The following is a 26548-nucleotide window of genomic DNA, read 5'->3' on the forward strand; positions in this document are numbered from 1 at the left end:
TTGTATTGTGGCCTATATATCCAAAGAGGCTGGGCCCAGAGGGAAGATAGAGAACACATTTCTCAAGTACATTCCTCGTTTCCCACGGTGCCAGAATACTGAGTCATCAACACCAGATTTTCTGAACAAGGTTGCCATTAAAATATCGTTTTTCACTTTACCGAAGCTGAGGTACCCTTGTGTTAGTCAGAGTTCCATAAGTACAAGTCATAATGATTATTGAAGAATCTTACACATGTGTTTTTATTCTTTATTTTAGTCAAACCTTAAATGACACTTGTGCTTTAGACCATGTTGTTGCAGTAAATATTTAATCTTGGTCAGGCATTTCTACCTTCCCTTTAATCATTCAGTTTCCAGATAAAAGACAACTTTTATATTTATAATATGACTTTAAAGCACTAGAGCTGGGTAGATATCAATCCTCTATGCTATTATGTCTATGTCCTGCCAATAACCCCAAATAATAACTTGCCATATTCTGTCTGAGCAGCTCTTAACTCCTATTGTCCAGTCCTCGTGGCTGTGTTTTCGTGACTCGCCTACCCCTCGACATCATCTCTCTTCACCTTCTTCCCTTCTCACGATCTTTGTCTGAGACCCACAAGACCAGGAACCAACACCTACCTCTTTTTTGCCCAACTATAGGCTGTCAGCATCTTAACCAGTAGTTTTAAATTAAGGAGCAAGCCCGCATAGCATCACTTGGTGCCTCATTCCTGAAGAAACCAGGGCAGTATTAGCAAAAAAAGTACAGCTCACAGTGAAATGGGGTCCAAAAAGTATATCCAGGCTTCATCAACTTATGATACCCCACCCCCACTAAACCCTCTTCTTTATCCTATGCCCATTACCTCATCAATATAATTCTTTTTGTGTGTGTGTGTATATATATATGTGTGTGTGTGTGTGTGTGTGTGTGTGTGTGTGTGTGTATACACATTTGCATATATATTATTTTATATACATAAAGAGCAATCCAAAGTGCATATACTATATTTATATTTTTACACACTATAGACACAGATGTATATTTATTTGCCAAAGTGACTTTATATGATTTTAACTTTTTAAGCTTTGTATCTCTCTTAATACTGCTTGGAGCACAAAAAATCACATAATTCTTCTGATCTGTAAGTATCAAAAAATCGGATAACAATTTGTTTCATCAAAAACATCTTAGGTTTCAACATATAGAAGAAAAACTGCATAACACAGAAAGCACTTCGTATTGATTTAGAAGTAAATATATTTTGCTGTGTACCTGGGTTTTCCCATCTTTACTTGAAATTAGTGTGATTCAGACTGCTCTTCATAGGAAGATTCTTCAGTCTCCTAGCCTTTGGAGTTCCTCTGCAAGTTCTATCTAGACTGAACAATACTCTTTTTCTTTGTTGCAGTTTGTGGAATAGAATAGTAGCTCAGTAACATTTTACTAGTCAGAGAAAAAAATCTCAAATTCTATTTTCTTTTTCTGCCTTCACTGTAAGAGCAGAGTGAGCCACTCCCTACCACACATAATCTACAGGAACCGGTAGATCTGCCCTCAGCATTAACAAGTCTACTACTCCAGAAATAGAGAGTTAAACACCTGCCTTCCACACCTCCAGAAGGTACTCTGAATGGGTCCCATGAAATATATTTACATTTCCATAGCAAAATTCTTCAGTGAGCTAAGATTTTGTTTTAAATAAATGTTTCAGTCTATAATTCATGTATATATATAATTAATGTTTTTATTGCTCTGTATGTCAAAAAGATCTCTGGGGGGTTATTTGGTTAATCCATTTCTTTTAATTTTATTTATTATTCTTCCTGAATTTCATGAATGCAACATATTTTTATCATTTATCACTCTCACCCTTCTCTTCTCCAGCCTTCATGTCCTCTGTTTCCATATTTTTTCTACTTCATAAAATATAACGCACTGAATCTGATTAGTAATATCATATGTGTCTGGTGTCAAGAGCAGACAGGTAGAACTGGAGGTTAATCTGTGGCAAAGCGTAAGCTTAGCTTGTGCAAAGCCCTGGTTTAGATTTACACACTGGAAAGGAAAGGAAAGCCACACAATAAACTTAGTTATCATTCTATTCAGAATAAGATAATATACAAAATAAAAAGGAGTGTATCATTATTTAATCATCTTTTACAGCTTTTCTATTTGTTCTTTTACACTGAAAACCTGTCAAGGACATTCACTTTCTCAGAAAAGTACATTATTGTTTCATATTCATCAGATATCACATGTTGGTCATTTTGCATGGACATACACTCTAGTTTTATTCTTTATAGTGAAGTGTAAAAACTACTTAAACTCTGGCATTAATCATTCATACCATCTATTCAGGTTACAGAGGTAGTTTAAATAAATGCCTTATATGACTGGATGCTGTGATACAAAATGCTGCCCCCTTCATTTCTTCATTAATACTGACATAATGAAGTACGGCTTTCAGGGCCTTAGCATAGCATTCTGTTTTGGGGCACATCATCCACTGCTGGGGAGGTGTTAGATTTTGTATGTTTCACTTTACTAATTGTGCCTACATTTGATTAGAAATCTTACCTTATTGGAAAAAATCTACATCATGAAGATTTCAGGATTGAAGAAACCATTTGTGATATTTAGAACTTCATATTTTTCACTATGATTTTATTTTTAGTTAGTTGTGTATCAGTCTGACCTTAGAAGACACAGTGCTAAGTGCTTTCATGCAACCTTAGGTCTATAGTTACTCCTTTGACGCCTTATAGAACTGGAGAGCATCATCGCATCCAGGGTGTCCTTACTGATTGTCAAGGATGCACAGTGCATCCACAATCACAAGGATCCTGCGTGTTGCTGCATGATGCCTTCTGTTTTGCGTTCATCCCTTTCTGAACTTCTAGCCACCAGTTGTAGTCATGAGGTGAACGTCTACTCATTCCAAAGTCTGTTTAGCTGGTTACTATTATTTCCCTGCTGGCCACTTCTACTCATTCATCATGACTTATAGGTTCTTATACTGTCTAGGTATTATTTTCTGAGCAGATGCCTTCTCAGGAAACCTACAATCATCAGTAGAGACACAAATAAGTCCTCAGGGTGTCAACTATTGGTTTTACGATTGAAGTGATTCTTAGAAAATGCTTAGTCTCGACGATTGTTTTCATCCATTACACAAAATGCTTTCTTTCCTGGTGTGCATAAGTATCTATAAGACTTAGCTGGAGACACGCTACTATCTTTCTCCCCTCTTCATTTCCCAAATGTTATATGATATCCTGTTTCCCATTTCAATTTAGGTTGTCTTATTAATAACAACCCTATTCTTTTGGCATAGTTTATTTTATCTGCTTTCTGTGCCTAATAAAACACGTAGGTTGCAATGTCTAAACCAGTAAAAGTCAGAAACTATATGGACTGGATAGGCTTTTTGTTTTGTTTTTGTTTTTGTTTTTTGTTTGTTTTAATAACAAAACACAGACTAGAGTCATTTGAAAAGAGAGATCTTCACTTGAGAAAATGCCTCCATAAGATTAGTCTATGGGTAAGCCTATAAGATATATGTTTACTAATGATTGGGCCTAGACTACTGTGAATGGTGCCACCAGTGGGTAGATGGTCTTAGAAAGAACAAAAAGGCATTCTGAGCAAGCATGAAGAGGAAGCTATAGTAAGCAGTGTTCCTCTATGGCCTCTGCTTCCTTTCCTGCTCCTGCCTTAGGTTCTGCCTCTTGTCTTGAATTCTTACTCTGTTTTCTTTGGAAGATGGACTAGAGACTATAGGATGAAATACATCATTTCTTTCTCAAGTTGTTTTCGATAATAATATTTTATCACAGCAATGGAAAGACGAGGACACTAAATCATGGGATGAGAAAGAAAATAATGCACCAGAATAGTATGAATCAAATTCTTAAGTAAGTGAGAAACTGAATTTCTCTAAGCACATTCTATCAATTTCTATTTTTAGGTTTAATATCAGAAGAATATGACTTTCAAACGATGTAACTTCTGTATTAAAATTGTAGTAGTGTCAATAATTATGATAAACTATGAATGGCAAAGCTTACACCTACCAGCCAAATGAACAAACAAAATGGGTTTCACATAAAAACTAGATAAATTGAGATGGAAATGGTGGGGCATAGTTGTCACCCCTAAGACTGTGGGAGGAAAATCAAGTCTTCCAGGCTAGATTAAGCTACAAAACAAGATCTATATCTATATCTATATCTATATCTATATCTATATCTATATCTATATCTATATCTATCTATCTATATCTATATCTTTATCTATATCTATATCTATATTCATCTATATCTATATCTATATCTATATCTATATCTATATCTATATCTATATCTATATCTATATCTATATCTATATCTATCTATATCTTTATCTATATCTATATCTATATCTATATCTATATCTATATCTATATCTATATCTATATCTATATCTATATCTATATCCATCTATATCTATATCTATATCTATATCTATATCTATATCTATATCTATATCTATCTATACCATATATATCTATATATATGTAGATAGATAGATATATGCACTACTGCTACTGCTACTGCTACTAACACTTTAAAATTGAGAAACTCTGTGGTTCATTTAACAATACCATTACCATATCTGGTTCCTGGCTTTGATGATTGAACAGTAATTGATAAGCATTAGAAACTGCAAAGAAAATTCTGTCTATATTATTTGTGTAACTGCTTTGTGGCTCTAAAATCATTTCAAAGTGCAAAGGAAAAAGATTAAAAATACTGACTTTCATTTGACTTAACATCTCCACTTCTCCAATGTGCATATGTGTGTAGAAATGGCATGTAACTAGGTAAGATATAAGTGTTCACTTGATAAATTTTCAGGACTTGAAAGTGTAATTTATTTACTCTACTTGGAATTTCTTGAGTAAAAAATTCAATCTTGACTTTTACACAAAATCATTGTAATATATAAGTGTCTTTGTTAAACAGGTAAATACATCCTTACTGAGCAGAAAGGTATGGCTTAAGAACACTACTATCTAAACTTTACAAATAAGAGCACAGAGCACAGATTTATGTTTGCATACTAATAACATACAATGAAATTTAAGGAAATCTAAAACAGAGAAACTAGAAATGATATATGTTTATTCATTGTGTAAATTTTAAAAGGTTTATAAAAGTTTTATAATTACATTTTTATATGTTAAATAGTTTCTTCACATACACAAGGACATTTAAATATGGAGAGCAATACATATTCTCAGATAGCATTTGCTTTATGGTTTTGCTGTCTTTTTCTCTGTTAGAAGTTTTACTTGGTTTCTTTTTTATCACCTCCCAGGGTGATGGCAGGATGGCTACTTTCCAATTGTGTGCTTCCATAGTATATTTTACAAAGATCTATTGAATAAAATAGACTTGATTAGCATCTTTTTATTCTATTTCAGTAGTTATTAAGACTTGGTTGTTTTCATTGTCATTTATTCAAAGGTCTGATTCCAAAGAGTTCTCAGGTTCCTTTTTATCTTGCAGAATCTTTCTATGTCATTGGATAGCAAAACCCATTGCTTCTTAGCTTTAACTTAGCCCTAAACAACCATGCATCATTTATCCCAACTGCTTCTTTCTGGAACGTTACATAAAAGTAGCACAGGATTATGGTGAACAGCATTTTAGCTGATCTTTATAGAGGACTGCAATTTACTACAGTGGCTTTTTTTTTCTTTCCAGTTTCCTTCTTAGATGAGTAAAGTGTGCTCCAAAGTTAAAATGATGGTCATCTATTTGTAGTTACAAATTATTCACTTCAAAAAGAAAATAAAACTTTTCATATGCATAGATGGGCATGGGTGTAGCTATATGAATATCAAACATACTGCTAAAGAGATGCTTAATTTTCTATTGCTCAAAATGAAAGCCTTAAAGGTATGAATAAAATATAGAATTTCTGTCAATTGGGAGCTGAAATTGTGTGTTTACTTCAGGTCTGACTCGAGCTAACATTGGTGTCTCTGTGGGGCACCAAATATATATATATATATATATATATGTATATGTATATATATATATTTGTTCAGCTAAGTCAATTTTGCTAATTTGTTAAGAAGAATCTGTTAAGTGAATCATTTAGCATCCTATAAACAAAACAAAGGGTGATAATTGTGCAAATTATTCTTTCTAACTTATTGAGTTGGCAACATGTAAACAAAGGCAAGTATCTATACTTTGGATGAAGTAATTAAGTCCATGCAAATTGAGATTTTAATTTAGAAAGATTTCTCTTGTAGTATGCACCCTGGCTTAGGGAGTAAAGAGACCAGATGGAGAGAGAGAGAGAGAGAGAGAGAGAGAGAGAGAGAACACCAGGGAGCTGTAAAAGGATAAAGAAGATTTGATAAAATGCAGTGGCCTCTCAAATAGGAAGCTGTTCTTGGAAAGTGGGGCACCCATCAAAGTAAAGTGACTGAGGCAGAGGAGGAGCCTCATATGGCATAAGATCCCAATATAGGAGGCTAGAAGTATGGAAATGTTAGCAAACTTTGGAAGGAAATAGGAAAGGAAGGAGGCTTTGGAGATCTGCTGAGGGAAGTTCTTTGCTTTGCTTATGCTTTGACTATAGGTTTTAGATGTGGGGTAGAATGCTGAAAATGCTGGCCTACTTTGCAAATGCCAACTTAGGACTGCAGGTAGAGCTGTAGGAATTGAACTCCAATACTATTTTTAAAGTGAGGGATCCTTGACAGAAATTGGGATGATCCACAAGATGGGAGAGCAGGCACCATGGCATTCTTGTCCTGGAATCTAAATGACATCACCACCTGAAAAATGAAGAATATCAAGTTTTCCAAAGCATCATATAGTTTTACAATTTTTTTACCCTGAAAATAATTTTAATTGTATATTGTTTTACTTACATTTCAAATGTTATCTTCTTCCCCCCACCCAACCACCCACTCCTTCCTGCTGCCCCTGACTTTCACCCTACACTGGGGTTACAGCACTGGCAGGACCAAGGGCTTCCAATTTTCAAAGGAGGCTTGAGTTTAAAATCATTAATATTGGAGAATAGTGATAGGAGAAAAAGTTGGCCAGAGAGCTGCATATGAAGTTGTTTGATAGATCGAGATAAAGTATGTGTTATAATTCAGTACATTAGGTCAGGTAAAAGAAATTTAGTGGGGTTTCCTAGATTTACCTATAATGAATAACAATTGATTTTCCTTTTACTCATCATTTTGAGACAAAGTGTTTTTTTAAGGATAGAAAATATATGAGAATGGGGACAATGATAAGCAAGGAAGATAAAAGATATGGAAATATGGAAAAGAGTTCAGGTAGGAATCACTTCTTAACAGCTTGTGGAAGGGGAACAGGTAGGAACTAATTGTCGCTGTCTGACTTAATTTATTCACTTGTTAGTTGACACACACTGTCAAATGTGTGCATTAAAGCTAATGGACAGGTCCACATGCATACATTTATGTAAACAAAATTCTCATATTTTCTTCACTACTATGATGGCTGATTGTTCTTATGGAGCTTCTAGACAGTTTGTCGTGTTGGCTGGAACTATTTACAATCCTAACATGAATGCACGAGGAGTCCACTAAAACTGTTTCCATAGTCCTTCGGTGTTTTGAAGAGCATGTTTATATTTTTGTCTAATAAAAATTAGTAACTATGTTAGTCAGGATTTATATTCCTTCACAAACCATCATGACCAAGAAGCAAGTTGGGGAGGAAAGGGTTTATTCAGCTTACACTTTCACATTGCTGTTCATCACCAAAGGAAGTCAGGACTGGAACTCAAGCAGGTCAGGAAGCAGGAGCTGATGCAGAGCCCATGGAGGGATGTTTCTTACTGGCTTGCTTCCCCTGCCTTACTTAGCTTGCTTTCTTATAGAACCCAGAACTACCAGCCCAGGGATAGCACCACCCACAATGGTCTGGGCCCTCCCCCCTTGATCACTAGATGGTAAAATGTCTTACAGCTGGATCTCATGGGGGCATTTTCTCCAGGGAGGCTCCTTTCTCTGTGATAATACCAGCTTGTGTCAGGTTGACACACAAAACCAGCCAGTACAGTAACCCTAGTGTCAGTATTACTATTACTTTAATTTGAATTAATCTAATGACCAATGATGCTTAAAGGCAATGCATAGATTTGAAAACTCAGAAAAGTAAAGTAAGATGAAACTTTAGAGCAGCTGACATACTAGAAAATTAAGAGAATTCTAGATAGGTGAATATTCAACTAAGTGTATTCTGAGAACTCTGAGGAGTCAAATTGAAAGAGGATAATTAAAATGATCTCACTTTTGAAAAAGTGTAAGGAATAGTGTAACGATTGGACACATTAAACTGCTGAATAATGAAAATGGCAATTTAATGGATGAAAGAAGAAGGTTCTTAGAGGTGATGAAGTAGGTGGAATGTCCGATAAATCTAAAACTAAAACAGAGACTGTTTTCTTTTTACTAATTTGTGTTTGCTCTCACAAAAAAGTATAAGAAGCTGGAAAAAGAGTTCATTGGTTAAGAGCACTTGGTGCTTTTGGACCTGGCTTCAATTCCTAGCACTTATATGATGGCTAACCATTTTTAAAAGTTGCATTCCAAGGGATTGTACAGGATCACCACATACAGGTGGTATACAGAACCATATATTCAGGCCAAACAATCATACACATAATACAAAAATTCTGTTTAATGAAAATGAAAATCACAAGGGTAAGGCTTACATCGAAAGGGAACACTGAGTAGCCTAAACCATTTCTCTTCAAATATATGCAAATATATTCAGCAGAAAGCAGTAGAGAACTAATACTCATAAAAATGGAAGAAGAGAACTTCAATATTATGTTAGGGGTTTTCCTTCCCTAACCCCCATAAAATTATATTCAAATATATGATGAAGAATTAGTTTCCACGGCACCAGGAAATATTTTTGCCTTACTGGGTATCTCTGAAACTATTACTGATTATTCATCATGGAATAGAATGTAAAAATGGCAAATTATATGTTGAAAAAGCTATTACAAATGTTCACCAGCAATACATTTAGCATTAGAAGTGTTGTCATATCATGGTATAAAGCTATCCAAATGAATGATTTTATGTTTTTAGAATAAAAAAATTGAAATAGTAATCGAGTTAGTTATTATTAATTCTCATACTAAAAAACACTTGACCCTTTTCCTGTTTGCATGCTTATGACAATGTTAGGGTGTCCATATAAAAGGTATATTGCAATGTCTTTCTAATGAGTGTGTTCTCATGTTCGTGATATTAAAACCATAAACTCAAGAAAAGCGAAATCATATTCTGAAGACAAGACCTGTCCCTTTCCTGAGACACTCAAGCCTTGTTTCAGTTGTAAAGAGAACAAACTCCCATGTAAGGACATATGAAAAGCAGTTAGAAGGGAGAAGAATTCTTGTATTGAACATTTTGGTTAAACTGTAAAACTATGTTTACTGAATAAGCTTGGACCTTTTCCATAGGACTTCATTGAGAGAAGCTTGAAGGTACCCCCTTTGCAATTATTCGCTATTCTTTTATACCAGTAATTGAACACTGTTTTTTGGCACAGAATCATTTCTTTAGCATGAGGATTTGAGATATTTTGTTGTGCTTAGTATCAGGAGGGTTAGGATTTAAGTAACTGGTTGGATTTTGTGTAAAAAGATAAGCTGAATCCCTCAACTGACTCTATGTGTTTACTGTAGACGAAAAATCATTTTACACTTGAATCTTAGCCAGAAAGGTGAAAAGGGATGTTAAAGCTACATACATACACACACAATTCAAGCAATCATGCATGCACACACAGACACAGACACACACACACACACACACACACACACACACACACACATACACACACTCACGCACAGTATGCTTATTTGTTGGTTTTTAATATTTTTAAGTAGCATATAAATGTTTTAACCAAATAGTATATAAAAATTTATTCACAGCTTAAAAGTACTTCTAATATCCTCCTTGACCAGGTCCCCCTTTCCCTATATACTAGGATGCTACTTTATCACCCTTCAATCAGAAATTATCAACTCGTGACCTCACATGGATCAATTAGCAGTTTTGAAGTTCACTTTTGTTCTGATTGACACAGATTTATGTGCATTATAAAATATTCATATTTCCCTTGTTTGTACAGTAGAATACTATTCAGCAAAACATTTGAAGTTCCAATATTTAAACTGCACAAAGAAATATTACCAATATCACTTTGGATGTAAGAAACCACCAGTAATTCCTTAGTCTTACATTCAAGAAAAGGTGAAGTTAATTATGTGGTAAAATAAATAAAACAAAATTTAGGGAACTTTCATAATGCTGAGAAAATTGAAAGGGAGAGGCATATTCAACTGAGTCAGGACTAGTAGTTCCCAAAGAAAGTGCTCCCTCTCACAAGCCGGTAGAACTCTACGACCTTTGTCTCACATTTTCACCGGCTCATGAGCCAAATGTGTGTTTTCAGCAAACTTCAAGTGACTCTCCTATATGAACTTACTGGGTTTGATAGATGGGAGAGTTAATTTTTGTTTTACTGCTAATGTGTATCCTTTGAATTTTGCATGACCGTTTCCATTTCTTCCACAATCTTGTGATTTTTAGCTATTTTGCATAATTATAATGACAACCTCATAACTCTGGAAAATTTTTATTCATTACTCTGGTGTCTTCTTGAATCAGAACAGCATGATCTTCTTTTCTTGTAGGGATATCACCAAACATATGGCTTATTAACTATAGAGAATAGAAATAACAAGAATGTATATATAAGTGGCTAGAAATTGGGGCATACAGGTTTTTATTCATTCCTTTCACAAAGAAGTAAATGGGTAGCTGTTGACCACTGGCCCCTGTACTTGAGGGATCAAATACAGATGAACTAAGAAAATAGAGTCTAAAATTCTGTGAGGTGGCCTTAATATAGCTGGGATTTGAGAAGTGCAGTCAAGAATATACCTATAGTCAGAAAGAACTTTCAGGAATGTGTATGACCACCTAGATTAAAAGGAATTGGTTGAAATTCTAGGGTAAGAGGCTGGAAAAAGTGGGCAAGAGATACAACACACAAAGAATGTCATTCTATGTATCTGCCTTAGCAAGGAATAACTTGCGAAGTCATAATGATATTACAATATGGCAAATCCATCTTTCAACTTTAGTATAAATTGTTAGAATGAGAAAATAAAAAAATAGAATCATGAAGATAATTAGAGGGAAAATGATGGGAGAGATCATGGTTTGTAATGTCAAGAGTAAGCAACAGACACTCTTTCCACTGGAGTGGTTTTCTACTGGCTGACCACTGCCCACCTTAGGAAACACAGGGGTTTGGTGTTATTGCTTTCCTCTTGTTTTCCTCCTAATCTCCTCAGCTAACTGCTATCAGTAACACCAAGAGATCTATCTATGTCGATTTACACAAAGGCTAAGGGTTGTAGGCTCAATTTTAATTAAGAAAATCTTTAAGCCCCAACATCTTATCAGATGTTTAACTGGACATGTTATGGTTTTTAATGTAAGGTCCCTTGAAAAAAACTAGAAGCATTAATGTGGACTAAATCTATTTATTCTATCTATAAAATACTTTACAAGTCACACCTCAGAACCCATGGTAGTGCACGTGAGAGGAAACATTAGATCAAGCATCCCAAAGAGAAAATGCTTTTAAATCTACAGTCTGATAAATTACATGCTTCGATAGTTTAAAACTCTTTCTCTAAAGTTAACTGACTTTTAAATGCCAAGTAGCTACAAAGTCTTCAGACAATGTCTTCACATGAGGACCAACTTTCAAATCCTGTCTGAAGGCAGCACAGGCATTTCTGAGTTCAAAATTTCTTTGGATAATGGCGGCATTGCTACAGCACCTGCTAAGCATGCATCCAACCCTGGTTTGCTTTTAATAACTCCCCAGAAAGGAAAAGTAATATCCTTCAAGGACACAAGCTGGTAAAATGTAGCCACCACGTGGGTCAACTGAGGTCTATTCCTTATTTTATTTTATTTCTGTTTGCAATATGAGAAAGATCAGAATATCCACTATATATGTCCTGCTAAAGCACAGAGAATATGGGACAGAGCAGTGTGTGGAATGTGAAACCTAGAATACGTATGATGTAGTACTTTATAGGAATATTTGCATACCAGCATGGAAATCTGAATTGCTATTTGAGTAATAGAAATAATTAGAGTACATGGAAAATTGTTAATTATTAAGAACTTCAATACTATTGATTATTTTAAACTGAATTTTGTGGAGGAATCACAATTATCAGAAAAACTATCTTCTCTATGTGTACAGTTTATAGGATTGTCAGTCTAAGAATAACAGAAAGTCTAGCGTTATATTATATTGATAGTTAATTATTATAAAGCATTGTGAGTTACAGGACTACTGTGTCAACCAAAATAGTAATAATAAAGATATTCTACCCTGAACAGAAGTACAAATCACAGACAACAGAAGAAAAGCGATACCAGCAACACATTACCAATAGGTTAGTATAGATTGACTTTTTAATTTTAGGCTTTCAATGATATATTTGTCTGATTTTTTTCAAGCCTCTATGAAGTTCTTATTATTATATACTATCTATTCGGATGAAGGTTGAATGTTGAATGGCATAATTTCATAATACAAAGCTTCAAATTCCATTCCAATTTCCAACTATTGAACAGGTCCCCCTAAATCTTAATGTTTTCTTTTGTAAAAATTAGTCTTTGTCTTGTTTCTTCCATTTTCACACCTATACAAAAATTACAATCCTCATAGAAGGAGTGACAACAAGGGGCATAAATACTTTTCCAGGCCAATGGAAATTTAATCACAAAGGGAAACAAGCTTACTGGTCAAGCTTCCTTTCAGTCAGCAGTGCCACTCAGAGTGCCACTGTTTTCATTCAAATTGTGGAGGAGATACTGGTACTAATGGTCACAATGGAAGCATGTTTGGTAAAAGTGAGTCAATAAAGGAAATGTTGATTGTTTAAATAATTTGTAGAAACAAAATTAGAAAGTAAAATAGACAAGCAAGATAGATAATGTGCCAGACTGGAGAGACACCAATTGTCCAATGCAAGTATTGGGGACAGAAATTCTCAATCATACATTTAATTTTGTATTCAAATATTTAATATCAAAATAAAATGTATTGTGTCTAAATGGGAAAAAGGCATTTATTTCTTTCTTAAAATATAACTTTCAAATAAAGCCAGGGTATACATGACTTTGTCCTGTTTTCCCATGTCAAGGCATTGCATAGCCAGTTGTCACACTTCCTTTCTATGAACCCAAATATTGCTAGGGAAGATAGCACACGTAGCGAAATTAGTTACAGATATACACATTTTTAAATAATAATAATGTGTTATATAAATATTGGGTTAGCTTATTAAGTTCTTGGCTGTACATATCTCTGTTCTCCTATGTTTTCCAAATACTACCATATCCAGACGTTTTTATGATTTTGTATGATTTACAATATGAATGCTGATGCTTACCCTCTCTGTGATGTTTAAAACTTCAGATTTCTGTGTGTGCAAGCAGTTCACTGTGTCTCTGTGACTACATTGTGTTTCTGGTGCTTTTTCTTTGACTTTTTTCCTATTAATTTGTTTTGTCTCATTCGGGTTTATTTATTTTATTTTATTTATTTTAGATGCCTGTTTGTTTTTACTGAAAGAGAAAGAAAGTTCCTGGATCATGGTGGCTGAGGAGAGGAGAGGATTGGAGAGGAGTGGCAGGAATGCAAATCAAAATCAGCGTGTATTGCATGGGAAAAATTTCTTTCCAATAAATAAATAGACAGTAGAAAGGAAAAACAAAATGTCAGTTAAGATAGTATTTTTAAATCTCATAGCACACTTAGATCTGAAGAGAACTGAGTGTTATAGTGAATCTAAAAGAAAACATTACGTTAATATTTTTCGTAACTACTGAAGGCACCTTTAGAAAATGGTACACTATACTTTGTTGAGGTAGTCACCCTATATTTCTCAAAAATTTCAGCAGCCATTGTTCGATGTTTACTGCTCAAATGCAGCATCTGGACACTCCTTTCTTCATATTTCTGATGTCTTCTGATTAGTCAATACTCTTTCAGTTTCTTGGAAGAGAAACTGAAGGACAGGTCAGAGAACCAAACCACCCAAGGCTTACCTTCAGGTAATTCACAGACTGTCACCACAGATGTGCCTGTTTCACCTATGCCAGACACCTGTCATTGTGGAATGACAATGGAGCCTAATGGTCTTTGGGAAGATGTTAATGTGTTTAAAATGGTTTGTGGTTTCTTTAGCTCGTTTCCCAATTAAAATATTGTTTCTTTACCCCACAAATTTGAATGCGTGTGTTGCATTTATTGTTGCAATTTGTTGTCTCACATGTTTATATTAAGTCCAACGTTGATTCTCTTTCTCTGTCGCTTTACACATTATTTTCCAAGACAAATCCCCACAGGACTAGGAGTGCGCCTCTTCTGCTAGTCTAGCTAGCTAGCTTGCGCTGAGGGTCCCATTTCTGCCTCTGGAGTGGTGAGATTCCTGGAAGCCCCCACACCTGCTGACTTTTTTTATGAGTTCTGGGGATCCAATAATCTTCAGGTTTCAGCTCTCATGACAAGTGTTTGCCTCCTTAGCTATATCCCCGCTCCCCCGCAAAAGCACCAAAATAACAAATAGTTCAATAAAAGAAATGAAAAGTTTTATTTTCAGGTGTTTCTGATGTAAGGAGATAAAATTTCATCACCAGAGAAGAAAATAGTTTCATTTATTACGCAAAGTATACATTTGTCAGTGAGTTGTTCTTCAAAGGTTTTTAAAAGTTCTTCTTTCTTTCTTTTCATTGAAGGCTTTTCCGGGAAACGTCAACTCCGACAGTGTGGTTCGGCACGACCTACAGCACGCAGTAGTTGCCCGCTATGTACGCATTGTGCCCCTGGACTGGAATGGAGAAGGCCACATAGGGCTGCGTGCAGAAGTCTACGGCTGCTCATATTGTGAGTGTCAAGTGTCCAGTTCATATTTGCATCATGGATTATTTTCATTGAAATAGCAATGTTTTAAAATGTTGCTTATACTCTTTAAAAAGTATCATATATATGTGTGTATATATATATATGCACGTATATAGCACTGTTTTTCTCTATATTTTATGATATAAACATATAACACACATATAGGTGTAAGAACACATTAACTGAGGGCTGAGGAGGTGAACACTGCCTAGCATGCAATAAATGTGTTCTCAGCCTCACATAGATAGATGTGGTAGTTAATGCCTATAATCTGAGCATGAGGCATGTAAAGTCCTGAAAATCAGAAGTATAAAGGCTTCCTCATTTACATAGTGAGTTTGTGACAGGCCTGAGCCAACATGTATGGGACCTGTGTCAAACAGATTATTTTAAAAGAAATTAAGAAAATCAAGGAGTTAGGATGTGTTTTGCTTGGCATACCAAAGCAGTGAAGCTTATTAATAAAATTGAACTTTTATGAATGACTAAAAATTATATATATACATATACATGCATATATATATGTATATATATATATATATATATATATATAATGAGTATACTGTAGCTGTCTTCAGACACACCAGAAGAGGGTATCAGATTCCATTATATATGTTTGTGAACCACCATGTGGTTGCTGGGAATTAAAATTTAGGTCCTCTGGAAGAGCAGTCAGTGCTCTTAACTTCTGAGCCAGCTCTCTAGCTCCATGAATGACTTGAAAAGCAGTGATCTACCTAAGATTGACCCACGTGGCTCTTGGTGAAGGAGGAAGGTCTGTTTTGAAGGGAACCTTCGGATCACCATGTTTCCTTCCATTTGTCATTCTTACTTTAAAAGTCAACAAGTGAAATTTTTAAGATTTTTAAAAACATATTTGATTGTAGTGTGTGTGTGTGTGTGTGTGTGTGTGTGTGTGTGTGTGTGTGTGTCCAGGTTATGTGCGTTATCAGAGAACAACTCGGGAATTGCTTCTCTTCTTCCACCATATGGTCAAGAAGGCCTTAGGTTGTCTGGCTTGGTAGCGAATGCCTTTACCTGCTGATCCAGTCTGCTAACCTACACCACTGGATTTTGTTATCATTTATAATTTGTGTTTTGGTATGTTTAATTTTACTTAAAAAGTTCTTTTTTATTTGTGATTTAACCCCGACCTTTTAAAAAAGTTTATAATCGTGTCACACCTAGTTCTAGAGATTTCCATGTGTCAGTTTGGGCAGTGGATAGCTGCTATCCATTTCTCTGCCTGCAATACAGTCTGTCACTTCTTGTCCAAGGGAGAGTTTCAACAGAAGTGTCAGTAGGTGCAAGAAGTGTAGCAGTGTTGATTCCTAAATACCCTGCTTTTTACTTTGTATGCTTATCTATAATCAAGTTTAACTTATAAATTAGCCATGGTAAGAGATTTGAATCATTAATGAAGCAGAACAACTAAACAGTATTGTGAAATTAAAGGTGTTTAAATCCTAGAATTTCTTTCCATTACTGGAATTTAATATTGAATATTTTTGGAACATAGTTGAATGTGGGACACTAAAACTATAGAAATCAAAAGAGCAGATAAAGAATAGGAGACTAAAATATTTCTTTCTCCTCTGCTCTCTTTTCTTCCTTTCTCCCTTGGCTCCTCTTCTGTACCTCCTAATCTACCTGCATTTCTATTTACATCTTTCTGCTTATGTAGGACCTCGACCTCGTCAAACTTTTAGCTATAAAAGTTCCTTCATTTCAAACTTGATGGATTCTTTTAAAGAAGATATGTCTCCTCCACGTATGATTTTGGGAAGTCATGCTAACACTAAACCACTTTAAAAATTGCTACATTTTTGAAACTGCTAGATAAAATGAATTCTATCTGTGCAAAATGGCTTTATAACATTAAATTTCCACTATAATATATTCTTATTCTCCCAGGAAGTTTCACAGGGGGAGGAAAAAGTTGGGAATAGATGGGGGTGGAAGACTGGTACATCAGCTTTCTGCATGAAGTCTCCCTTTAGATTTTACCCTATCATTTCTTATAGATCTATAAACATAAAGCCACCATACCCATTAAGCGCAAAATCTCTTTTTTTGTAGCAGGCTTCTTAATATTAATGGAACACTTAATATTTTTATAATAAAAATTATGTAATGCTTTCTTGTCTGTAAGGCTTTAGTTGCAAAGACTCTTGAAAGCACTACTGCAAAGATAACAAAATAGTATCTTCTCGGTTCACTGCCAAACTCTTAAGGATGGGAAAAATTGGCCATAGGGATTGTCTAAAACTTTGTACATATTATTTTTATTTGATCATCATGTTATATACATATATATACCTATACATGTATTCCATATATAATGAAATTTAGCTCTTTGGAAGAATTCAGCACTTCAAGGAGATGAGTTAGATCATTGGGAGAAGCATCACAAACTCCAACCTAAATTAAAGTCCGTTTGACTGTCTTCTATTACGATGGACACAGGAAACAAAACATCATCTGTTTGGCTTATTAAAATATTTGTTAAATCCAGCCAAATTTTTGAGATTTTAAATTTTTAGTCTTTTTTTATAAGTAAATTACCAAGTATTGTGTTTTAAATAAAACTTTTTGAAAACAGGATTTTTATTATTTTTATTATTCTGTGGAGTAGCTGTTAATGTTTCTAATGGTGTAGATATAGAAAGTTATAGAACCTGCTCCTCTGGGTGTTAACAAGGTGTTACTGTCATCTTGAAATGAAAGCAGATGTCTAAAGCTTTCACAAGACTTGGTCTTTGTTCTTCTGTTGTAAGTAAAGAACAACCAGTGTGTATTTCATTTGGCTCTTTTTTAAAAATTTTTTCTTTTTCTTTTTTTTCTTTTTGCCCTTGGCTTACTTTATTAAAACATTCTCTTAAAACCTAGAGAAATGTCCTGAAGGGACACTTTGCGGTCCACCCAGAGTTGTTGATGAGGCCCCAAAGCATCTCCAGCTTTGTGTCCAAAAGTCATTATAAATTAGTACAAGCCAAACAGAGCCCTTGTTACCCTACAATGCTCATTTTGAAACTGTTACTTTGTTTCCCTTCCAAGTCCCATTGGCTCATAGCTTTGCTGGTGTCTAGACCAATGCCTTCCTTGTCTGCTTCTTGCTCTCCAATGAGATCACCATGTCCAGGAACCGGATTGCAGGGTGCTGACGGTACTGGATTAACAAATTAAAAACTGTACAAGACTCCAAGACCCTAAGTTCCGACCTCATTTTTGAATGCTAGGGACAGAGCTGGGTTTCCGGCTGCTGCTGTGTCTGCCACAGTTCACTGCCTCCACTTCAGTTTTTCAACAGCCGGCAGGAACTTTGTCCAGGTGGGACAGGGTTGGAAAAAGATGGCGGTTGATGCCTTGGTATTTGACGTTTGCAGGGTCTCTCCCACACCAGAGTTTATGTAAGCAACTAACTGGCTCTGGGAGAGAGGGGGAGGAGGGAAAGGGGGGGAGGGAGAAGGATGGAGAGAGGGAGACTCTTCTACATTGCTGTTCTTGCCTGTATGTTGAACGTATCATACACAGTTAAATTTCTGAATTCCCCATGTTAACCTTGCATAGAGTTATCATTTTAGTGTGCTCTTAATTTCTTATCTGCAGTGAAGAAATGTTTGTTCATGCCTTTCTAGTAAAAAACATACAATAGAAAACATGGTATCATACTGGTGTGTGTGTGTATGTGTGTGTGTGTGTGTGTGTGTGTGTGTGTGTGTGTGTGCGCGCTCAACTTTTGGCAATAAAGACTAAAGTTTTTATAAAGTGTTTGCATCCATTTCTGTCTTCACATGTTGTGTAAGAATTCCTGTTTCTCTACAAACCCAAGATTTTCTCATTAATTTTGTCTTATAGTACATGCTCATTATATCTTATTTTGTTTTAATGATGCTTTCTCTACATTTTAGAGAGGTTATGATTGTGGAGCACTACTGTGCCTTTATTGTTTTTGAAGTGCTTATTCAAGATATCTTGCTCATATTTCCGGGTGATATCTTTTATTCATTTATCTCTAAAAAATGAGTTAAATGGTTTAAAACAAATTTTCTCTCTCATTTGCTCTCTCTCTTCACAGTTGGGTTAAAGTTGGAAGCCGAGAAAACTCACTTCAGAGACTGAAGCTTAAAAATGAAAGCTTTATTTTCTGAGTGCTCAGGGAGGCAGCCAGTTCCAGTTCTGGATGTGAACTTACTCCCCAAAGGAAGGCTGTACAACATTTTTGTAGGATGGAAAAAAAGAGTGAGGGGATCAGGGTGGACTGTTGCATTATCCAATCATATTTGACACAAGGGGTTAAACAAAGCAGTTAACATTGGTGACTGGACCTTATGAGAGTTCTTGAGTCAGTGTTCATAGTCAGGTCTCTTCCTGGATTCTGGCTGAGAATTTTAGACTGATAAAGGACCAAAGGAGTGGGCAAGCTGCACATAGTCCATTAAATCAAAACAAGCAACAAAATTATGATTTGTGTGCCTTAGTTTAGATAACAGGATAATAGCATCTTCCTTCGTCACACACTTTACTGGATAACAGACAAACATGGAACAACTGAAGAAGTAGGATAGGAAATGGTTTCTGGGACCTGGGAACATGAACTCAGTTTTGCTCCTTCCAGTTAAAACTTGTTTCTGAGATGACTGAAACTAACTACCTCCTAACACAGTCCTCATTATGATCTCTAGACACATCTCATTTTCATGATTTTCTTTATAAGCACTCATTTTAAAATCTGCGTTATGGATGATGTAATTTAAGACTCCACAACAAAAGAGAGTCCTCTCAGTTAGCTTTCCTATAACAACTCATTCTACACTTGTAGAAAGTCCAATGGTAAGATGTATAGTCCGTTTCCTCATTCTTCCCTCACAACTGGGCTTTGACAATCACAAGACACAAAGGAGAAATTGGTGAGGCAAAACAGGAACAAGACCTTCCTAGAGAAACATTCCATGGAGCAAAAATCATAAATGGTAATACTTTTAGTAATAAATGCCAGTGCAGTAGATGATAAGTAGAAACAAACATTAAATAAGTACAGCAAGATAAAAAGTAAAAAATAACATTATAATTGCTTGGGTAACAGCCCCCAAAAGCATCATTACCTAATTCTATTTCCTTGCTCAAACGAAATTTACAGATGTGACAGTCTTGGCACAAGGAGTGCAGCGTGCATTGTCCAGGTGATGGCCGCCTTCCCTTAAGTTACCCATATCAGTTTTAGGAGAGTTGGGGTGAGGGGAAGTACTCAGGCAAAGGAAGAGGAGGCACTGTGGTCCCTGAGGCCAGGACTAAAAGAAGCAATTGCCTATCAAAGCATGCTGCAGCAGCCCAAAGCTGTAAGAAAAGGGGAGTAGCCTTCAGCTCACTCCCTGGTTGGAGAGTGATCTTTGCCCACACCTTGATTTTATTTCCATGAAACATATGAATGAGTTCTGTCTCTTGGAAAAGTTTAAAAACAAAAACAAAACTTCTGATTCTCTGGTTTTGAAACAAAGTTTGTGGTTGTTTTAGTACAAACCACAAAGTAATACTAGCACTGAAATTTGATTGTAGAGAATCAATTTTTAAAAGTAAGAACTATAGAGTAGTACCATGCAACATCCTGAGAAGGTTCCCTTCATGCTGGTCACAACTATTTACTGAAGAACTCAAAATCCAGCTAGAACAACTAAATAGTTAACTTTGTAATTGTTTAAATCTTTTTGGGTCTCAATTAAATAGTGTGACTACTGGTTAGACATCAGAGTGAGCGGTTGGAAGAACAAAGACATCTACTTCTTGGTAGATTTCTTACAAGATGGTTTGTGATCCAAACTACCTGTAGTGGTCATTTATTTAAAATGATATTCTGTCTTTTTCCCCCTTTGTTTAGACAAAATAATGTAGTAATCCTAGGAACTCCTTTTTGTCTAATAGGTACTTCTCAGAACACACCAGATGTTCAGATCACATTCTTTGCTGTCTGTTTTTGAGAAATGCAAATTACATGCATTTCTTTTCCCAGAGCAAAACTCGCACTTAAGAGTAAGAAAACAGTGTGTGACACATTTATGATTAATGTTCTAGAAATTGCTACTGTTTAGATGTATCCTGGAATCTAAACTAGAATGGACCCTTAGATGACTCTGTACTTTACCTTAAACTACTATACTCTCCAGGATAACCTTTGACATCCAGAGAGAAAGGCAATTTGTTTGGGGGTAGAAAATGTAGATCAGACCCACCCTCTCACTTGGCTTTATTAGTAGGTGAAAATTCTGGGTATTCCCTGTCTCAGCAAGAATGACTGTAGCCTTGAGTGTCTGTGGAAGAGAGAAATGCATTCTTTCATCCTTCTAAAAATGCCCTGAAGGCTTGGCTGGAATCTTTCTTAACCTGAAGCTATGGGGGAGCAGAGTGGGAGCACTTTGCTGAGCCAGCATATTTGTTACCCATGATCCCTGGTGTTTCTCCGTCTTAACTTCTGCAGTTCTTCCCTCTTCATTGTCCCTTGAGAAGTTAGGTTCTTTCAAAGTTGAAAACAAACCTCGCCTCCAGTAGCTGCAGATGGAGAAGTTTGGTTGCCGGCCATTGCACCGCAGCCTTCATTCCTGTACGCTACTGCTCTTGTTTCCCGGCTTCTATCTAACACGAGTTCCGGTTCAAACCTCTGCACCCCCTTGCTCTGTCCTCTCTGCATTTCATTTCCTTCAAGTTAACTGAACCAAATTCATGTTGTAGTTTTTGAAACTTACTGACGTAGACTCCATAGGTTGTCTCACATGGCCTTAATCCTACACTCACACTAACCATTTTGCTCTACGTTGGAAAGATTGTCTGAAATACAGAGGAGAGGCTTCCATTTTAAAACAGTCATGTGTGACTGCATTACACAAGCGTTCCATTTACAGAAGACAAACGAAGTGCAATGACAATTTCATATAGAAAATTCTAAATTACTTTGAAACCAGAGCCTTCACAGCTGTTAGATTAGCTGCTAAATTAAGAACTGGAATACAAACTATTGTGCTATGATAACTTTTATATGTACTTCAATATGGATGAGTAATTACTAAGGCATAGATAATTTCCCCTGAGAAAACCATGGTAGAAAGTTGACATGACTGTAGAAAGGTATATAGAAAAGGGAGGAATAAAAATGCTACACTGACAATGTACATCAGTTCATTCTAGTTAAGTGCCACATCTGACTTCCAATAACAACACCCTCTTCTAGGGACAACAGGCAATTTCTATAGATATGTTCTGTCAAGTAATGAAATGCTACCATATACTTATGAGGTCCCCCCACCAAAAGCTTTTGTAAAAACAAAGTTCCACAGACACTAAGCAGTGAAACATGAATTTCGGTATTTTTGGTTATTCATTTTAGCATTCATATTATTCCAAGGAGAAATTTGAAATATAGATGGTAACAGAGCTGGTTTATTTGCAAGCTCAGAGAGCTTCACACAGTCCCACAAATCTACCTAAGCTTAAAGGTTTAACCATTCATTCTCTGAATCCTTTGGCCAAGAGTTTTATGTGTCTAGCTCTTCCTTTCCTGGTCTATACATTAGTACATTCACAAAAAGCTTTAAATGACTCCAGCCATTGGACTTAAGAGACACCCTAATCCAGGAAGCATCCCAATTAATGAATGACATCTGGAAAAGCCCAGTTATCAAATCAGTCGAAAGTCTGTGATTCATAGTACATACACATCAGCATAGAGATATATTCAATAATTAAAATCCACAATGATTGAGGTTAGTTTAATTTGCCTGAGAAACAAGCAGCTCTAGAAGAGAACCTGTGTCTTCCTGGTTAAATTGCATATTTAATCTTGTATGGGAACAGGGAACACTGCAACTTGTGTATTGTGTTCTCAATATCTCTGGTTTCTCCAGGGACTGTTTCCTAATAATCATATCTATTTGGGCAATTGGAGCAACTAAGTCATAGTCCCTGCAATTTAGAACATGATGTCCTCAAAGTGGATGACAAGTAAGTATCTGGGACAGAAGCACAGAGAAGACCAATTCATCAACAAGGGGAATGGGATAAAGCATAAGCCACCTATTAAAGAATGACAAAGAAGGGGTAAATGACTATTTCAGTTAAAAAATTTATATAAGCTAAAACTAGCTTTTTTCCCATCTCTATTTCTAAACTGAGGGTATAGTTAAAGTGAACTATTTAAGTATGGTCTAGAGTATTAATAAATTTTATAAGGATTAATCAACTTGATGAACAAATTACATTGCTCTATTTATAAAGTGTTTTTCTAATTTACCTCAGAATGCAAATCTGTTCATATCACATCTGTACTTAAAGAGAGTTAATAAGGTTACAGTGACTAAGAAGTCTAAAATAGATTTGAAATATACTTTTTCTGTGTCAGTATGGCATACCACACCTGGCTGATGAGCTACTGGCAGTAGATGTATGCTGGAGTCAGAGGCCATCAGTTTTCTTCAGGGATGCACTCCCTGAGAGGCTACCCGTGTTCTAGGGGTCACATGGCCATAAAAATACAGGTAGCACTGAGTAGAATAATTCAGTTTAAAAAACAGAACACATGAAATTGGAAAGGAAAAATACTGAAATGGTAGGGAAGATATCGCATGGGGAGGAATTTGAGAAGACTTGATCAAAGTACATTACAGATATATAAAAAAATTTTGAAAATTAAAAAGTATAATAAAGCCCATTTGTATATTGAATGAATATAGCATGTAGACAAAATCTAGCTCAAAGCCTCTTTTTGTTTATCAAATTTTATGGGAACACAAAAATAACCAAAATAAGCTTAATTTTAAATACAAGTATATGTAACATCTGCCCAGGCCCCAGGCACCTCTGTTAGCTTCGACTGCTTACATGTTGCAATATAAACGTCATTCATTCAAACTGTGTGTGTTTCCAGACACAGATTTTCACATGTCTTCATGTAGTCTGTTCAAATTGTCTTGAAAACCACGCCCCTCCCTTTACCTGAATAACTTTTCTTACCTTGCAACCTAGAGCTCAGATACAATTTTCACTAAAAATTATTTTTATTTCTGGAATAATCTAGACCATTCTTCTTTCTACTCTCTTCATGTACCTTCATGTGTGGGTATTATTTACCAAAATATCCTCAAACAAATTGCAAGGTAATGGAGAAAGAAAAAACAAGCATTGGCCATTACTTATTTACATCTCATTAATTAGAATTCACACAAATATAAATATGCAAAAATATTCTCAGAAGTGAACTAATAGGAAGTATACATGAGGTCTATGTAATTTATGTTCTTAATGAAATATGACAATTATTTGAGCATGCAAAATTATTTTATTGGCTAATAAAGACATCATATATTAATATATTCCTGCATACACACACACACACATACACACTCACACTAGGGATTGTATCAATGATGTTGTACATGGTGTTCAGCAATTGCTCTATGTCTGAGCTATGTGCCAGCCACAATTGCGTCACCTTGAAAGATTCTGCTCTGCAGACCTCAGAAATGTTTAAGTGACTGGCAAATTGAATGCTTCAGTCGATGCCTTAACCCGGCTATCTAAAGCAAACAAATAATTTTTTCCATTCACTTATGTTTTAAATCCAGTACTATTTGTGATTAATATTAATTCAAAAGTGTAGTTTCTTGATTTAATGGGATTACCCATGTGTATAAAATTCTACCTATGTTATCACTAAAGAGAACTGTGCTACACATGATTTATTTGGGCTTCATTCTTAAATGAATTTGAAAATATATGTAACTCTAAGTAAAAAATAGGCAATACTTCTATGTAAGTTCCCAGAAAAGCAGATGCTTAGCATGACTAGGCTAGAGAGTTAACTATGTAAGACATGTAGGTTTATCAATTTTCATGATGGTTAAAGCAGAAAAAAAGGTTAATCAGAAAAAAAAACATATTTACTCTGATTTCAAATATGTAAGGAGATAGGCTGTCGGCATTTAATTATTGTTGAATGAATTTGTGTCCTGGTAAAATGGCTACTGTGGAGTTGGCTTGATGAGAAAGTGAATGTAACCTTCACCTTGGGTACAAGTTTGCATTTTGAAGACCTGCTTATCACACACTGATTCAGATGTGAAAATTGCATTAGTTACTAAGAAGTTTCAGTTTAAATTTACTCTCAAGAACTTTAAAAGTTAAGTTGACTTATAAAATCAACAGAACTAAAACAGTGAGTACAGAACAGGGAATATGCATGCACTTAAGCTCCTCTGAACTTCCAAATTATGAATAATCATTTGTTCCTGCCAAGAAAATGAGACGATGTGATTTTTACTGCCCATAGCTGTCCAAAATTCTTTCATTAAAATAATTTTTCAAGAAAATTAAAAAATCTGAGGTTTAAACATATTATGACAGCTACTTGATAAAGTATAGAGGAACTACACTCTGGTATGCTTTATAAGTAAGCATTTTGATTAAGGCAGAAAGATCCATATGTGTACTCTACCAGAGTGTAAAGGCTAAGAAATTCCCTACAGACCCTTGGAGAAATCCTTTCTTTTTCTAATGAGACCCAGATCCACAGTCTTGTGTGGCTTGCTTAAGAGTGTTAATTACAGCCCTTGAAACCCTGTAGGACAATCCCCAGCCCAGCCCTGTCTCTGACTTTGATACCCTTTTCTCCTGCTAAAGTGTTCTTTCCCCACAGTGACTCTCTACAGTCTAAGCATTGACTCACGGGAGATATTATTTTGAGTCATCTAATGAGCATAAGCAGGGTGGCTTGTCAACTATCATTTGCATACAGGAGGAGCTGTTCATAAGGAAAACATCTTAGTAGCACTCCACCATCCAGATTACAAAAGGACAATTTAGATGATGAGATGACTGACCGTTTTATAACTCCCACACCAAGGAACAACTCACAATAAATTAATGCAGCTCAAGCTTTCCATGCATTTGGAGACTGACGGTTTATCAATCATAGCCAACATGTTTCTCAAGTCACACCAGTCTTGGAAAACTTTACCTTTGGCACACAGCGCAACACGTGCTAATTAAGGTAGTGGAAGGTAGGGAAAGCCTAACTCACAGAGATATACTTAGTCAACAATTAAACATTAAACCTCCCTGTTTAAATGCGAATGAATGATGTGACATTGAAAATATTGCAAATCTATATTGGATTCTTCTATTAGCTTTTGTTCTGAGTGGTTTGTCTTAATATTTTTACCTATTTAAATTGGCTGAGCTAGCCAGACAAGGGGAAATATTGAAAAGGCAGCCATCATCATCATGAATAAAAGTAACAGTGTAATAAAATAATCTTTTAGTGTTTGCTTTTCAAGTCTCAAGCGGTCTAAAACATTTGAATTAATAGTCACTTAAAGGAGTATTCCTATTAGAGTTTTATCATTTTTTATTAAGAGTTGCTAATAATTTTTCATTTTTAAATTATAATCCTTACATTTAATATTTTATGTTGAAAATAGTTCTATGTTAGTCTTTCCAGCCTTCATGA

At 35.5% G+C, this 26548-nt stretch overlaps 1 protein-coding gene across 1 annotated transcript in view; it reads left to right on the plus strand.

The window, feature by feature from the left end:
• Cntnap2 (contactin associated protein 2) overlaps positions 1-26548 on the plus strand; it is a 2247664-nt gene that overhangs the window by 841366 nt on the left and 1379750 nt on the right. Inside the window, 1 exon segment of the mRNA NM_001427648.1 lies at positions 14892-15039. Coding sequence (NP_001414577.1) covers positions 14892-15039 — 148 coding nt within the window.

The sequence above is a fragment of the Rattus norvegicus genome, chromosome 4 (assembly GCF_021556685.1).
Source record: "Rattus norvegicus strain SHRSP/BbbUtx chromosome 4, alternate assembly SHRSP_T2T, whole genome shotgun sequence".
In the NCBI taxonomy this organism is placed as follows: Eukaryota; Metazoa; Chordata; class Mammalia; order Rodentia; family Muridae; genus Rattus; species Rattus norvegicus.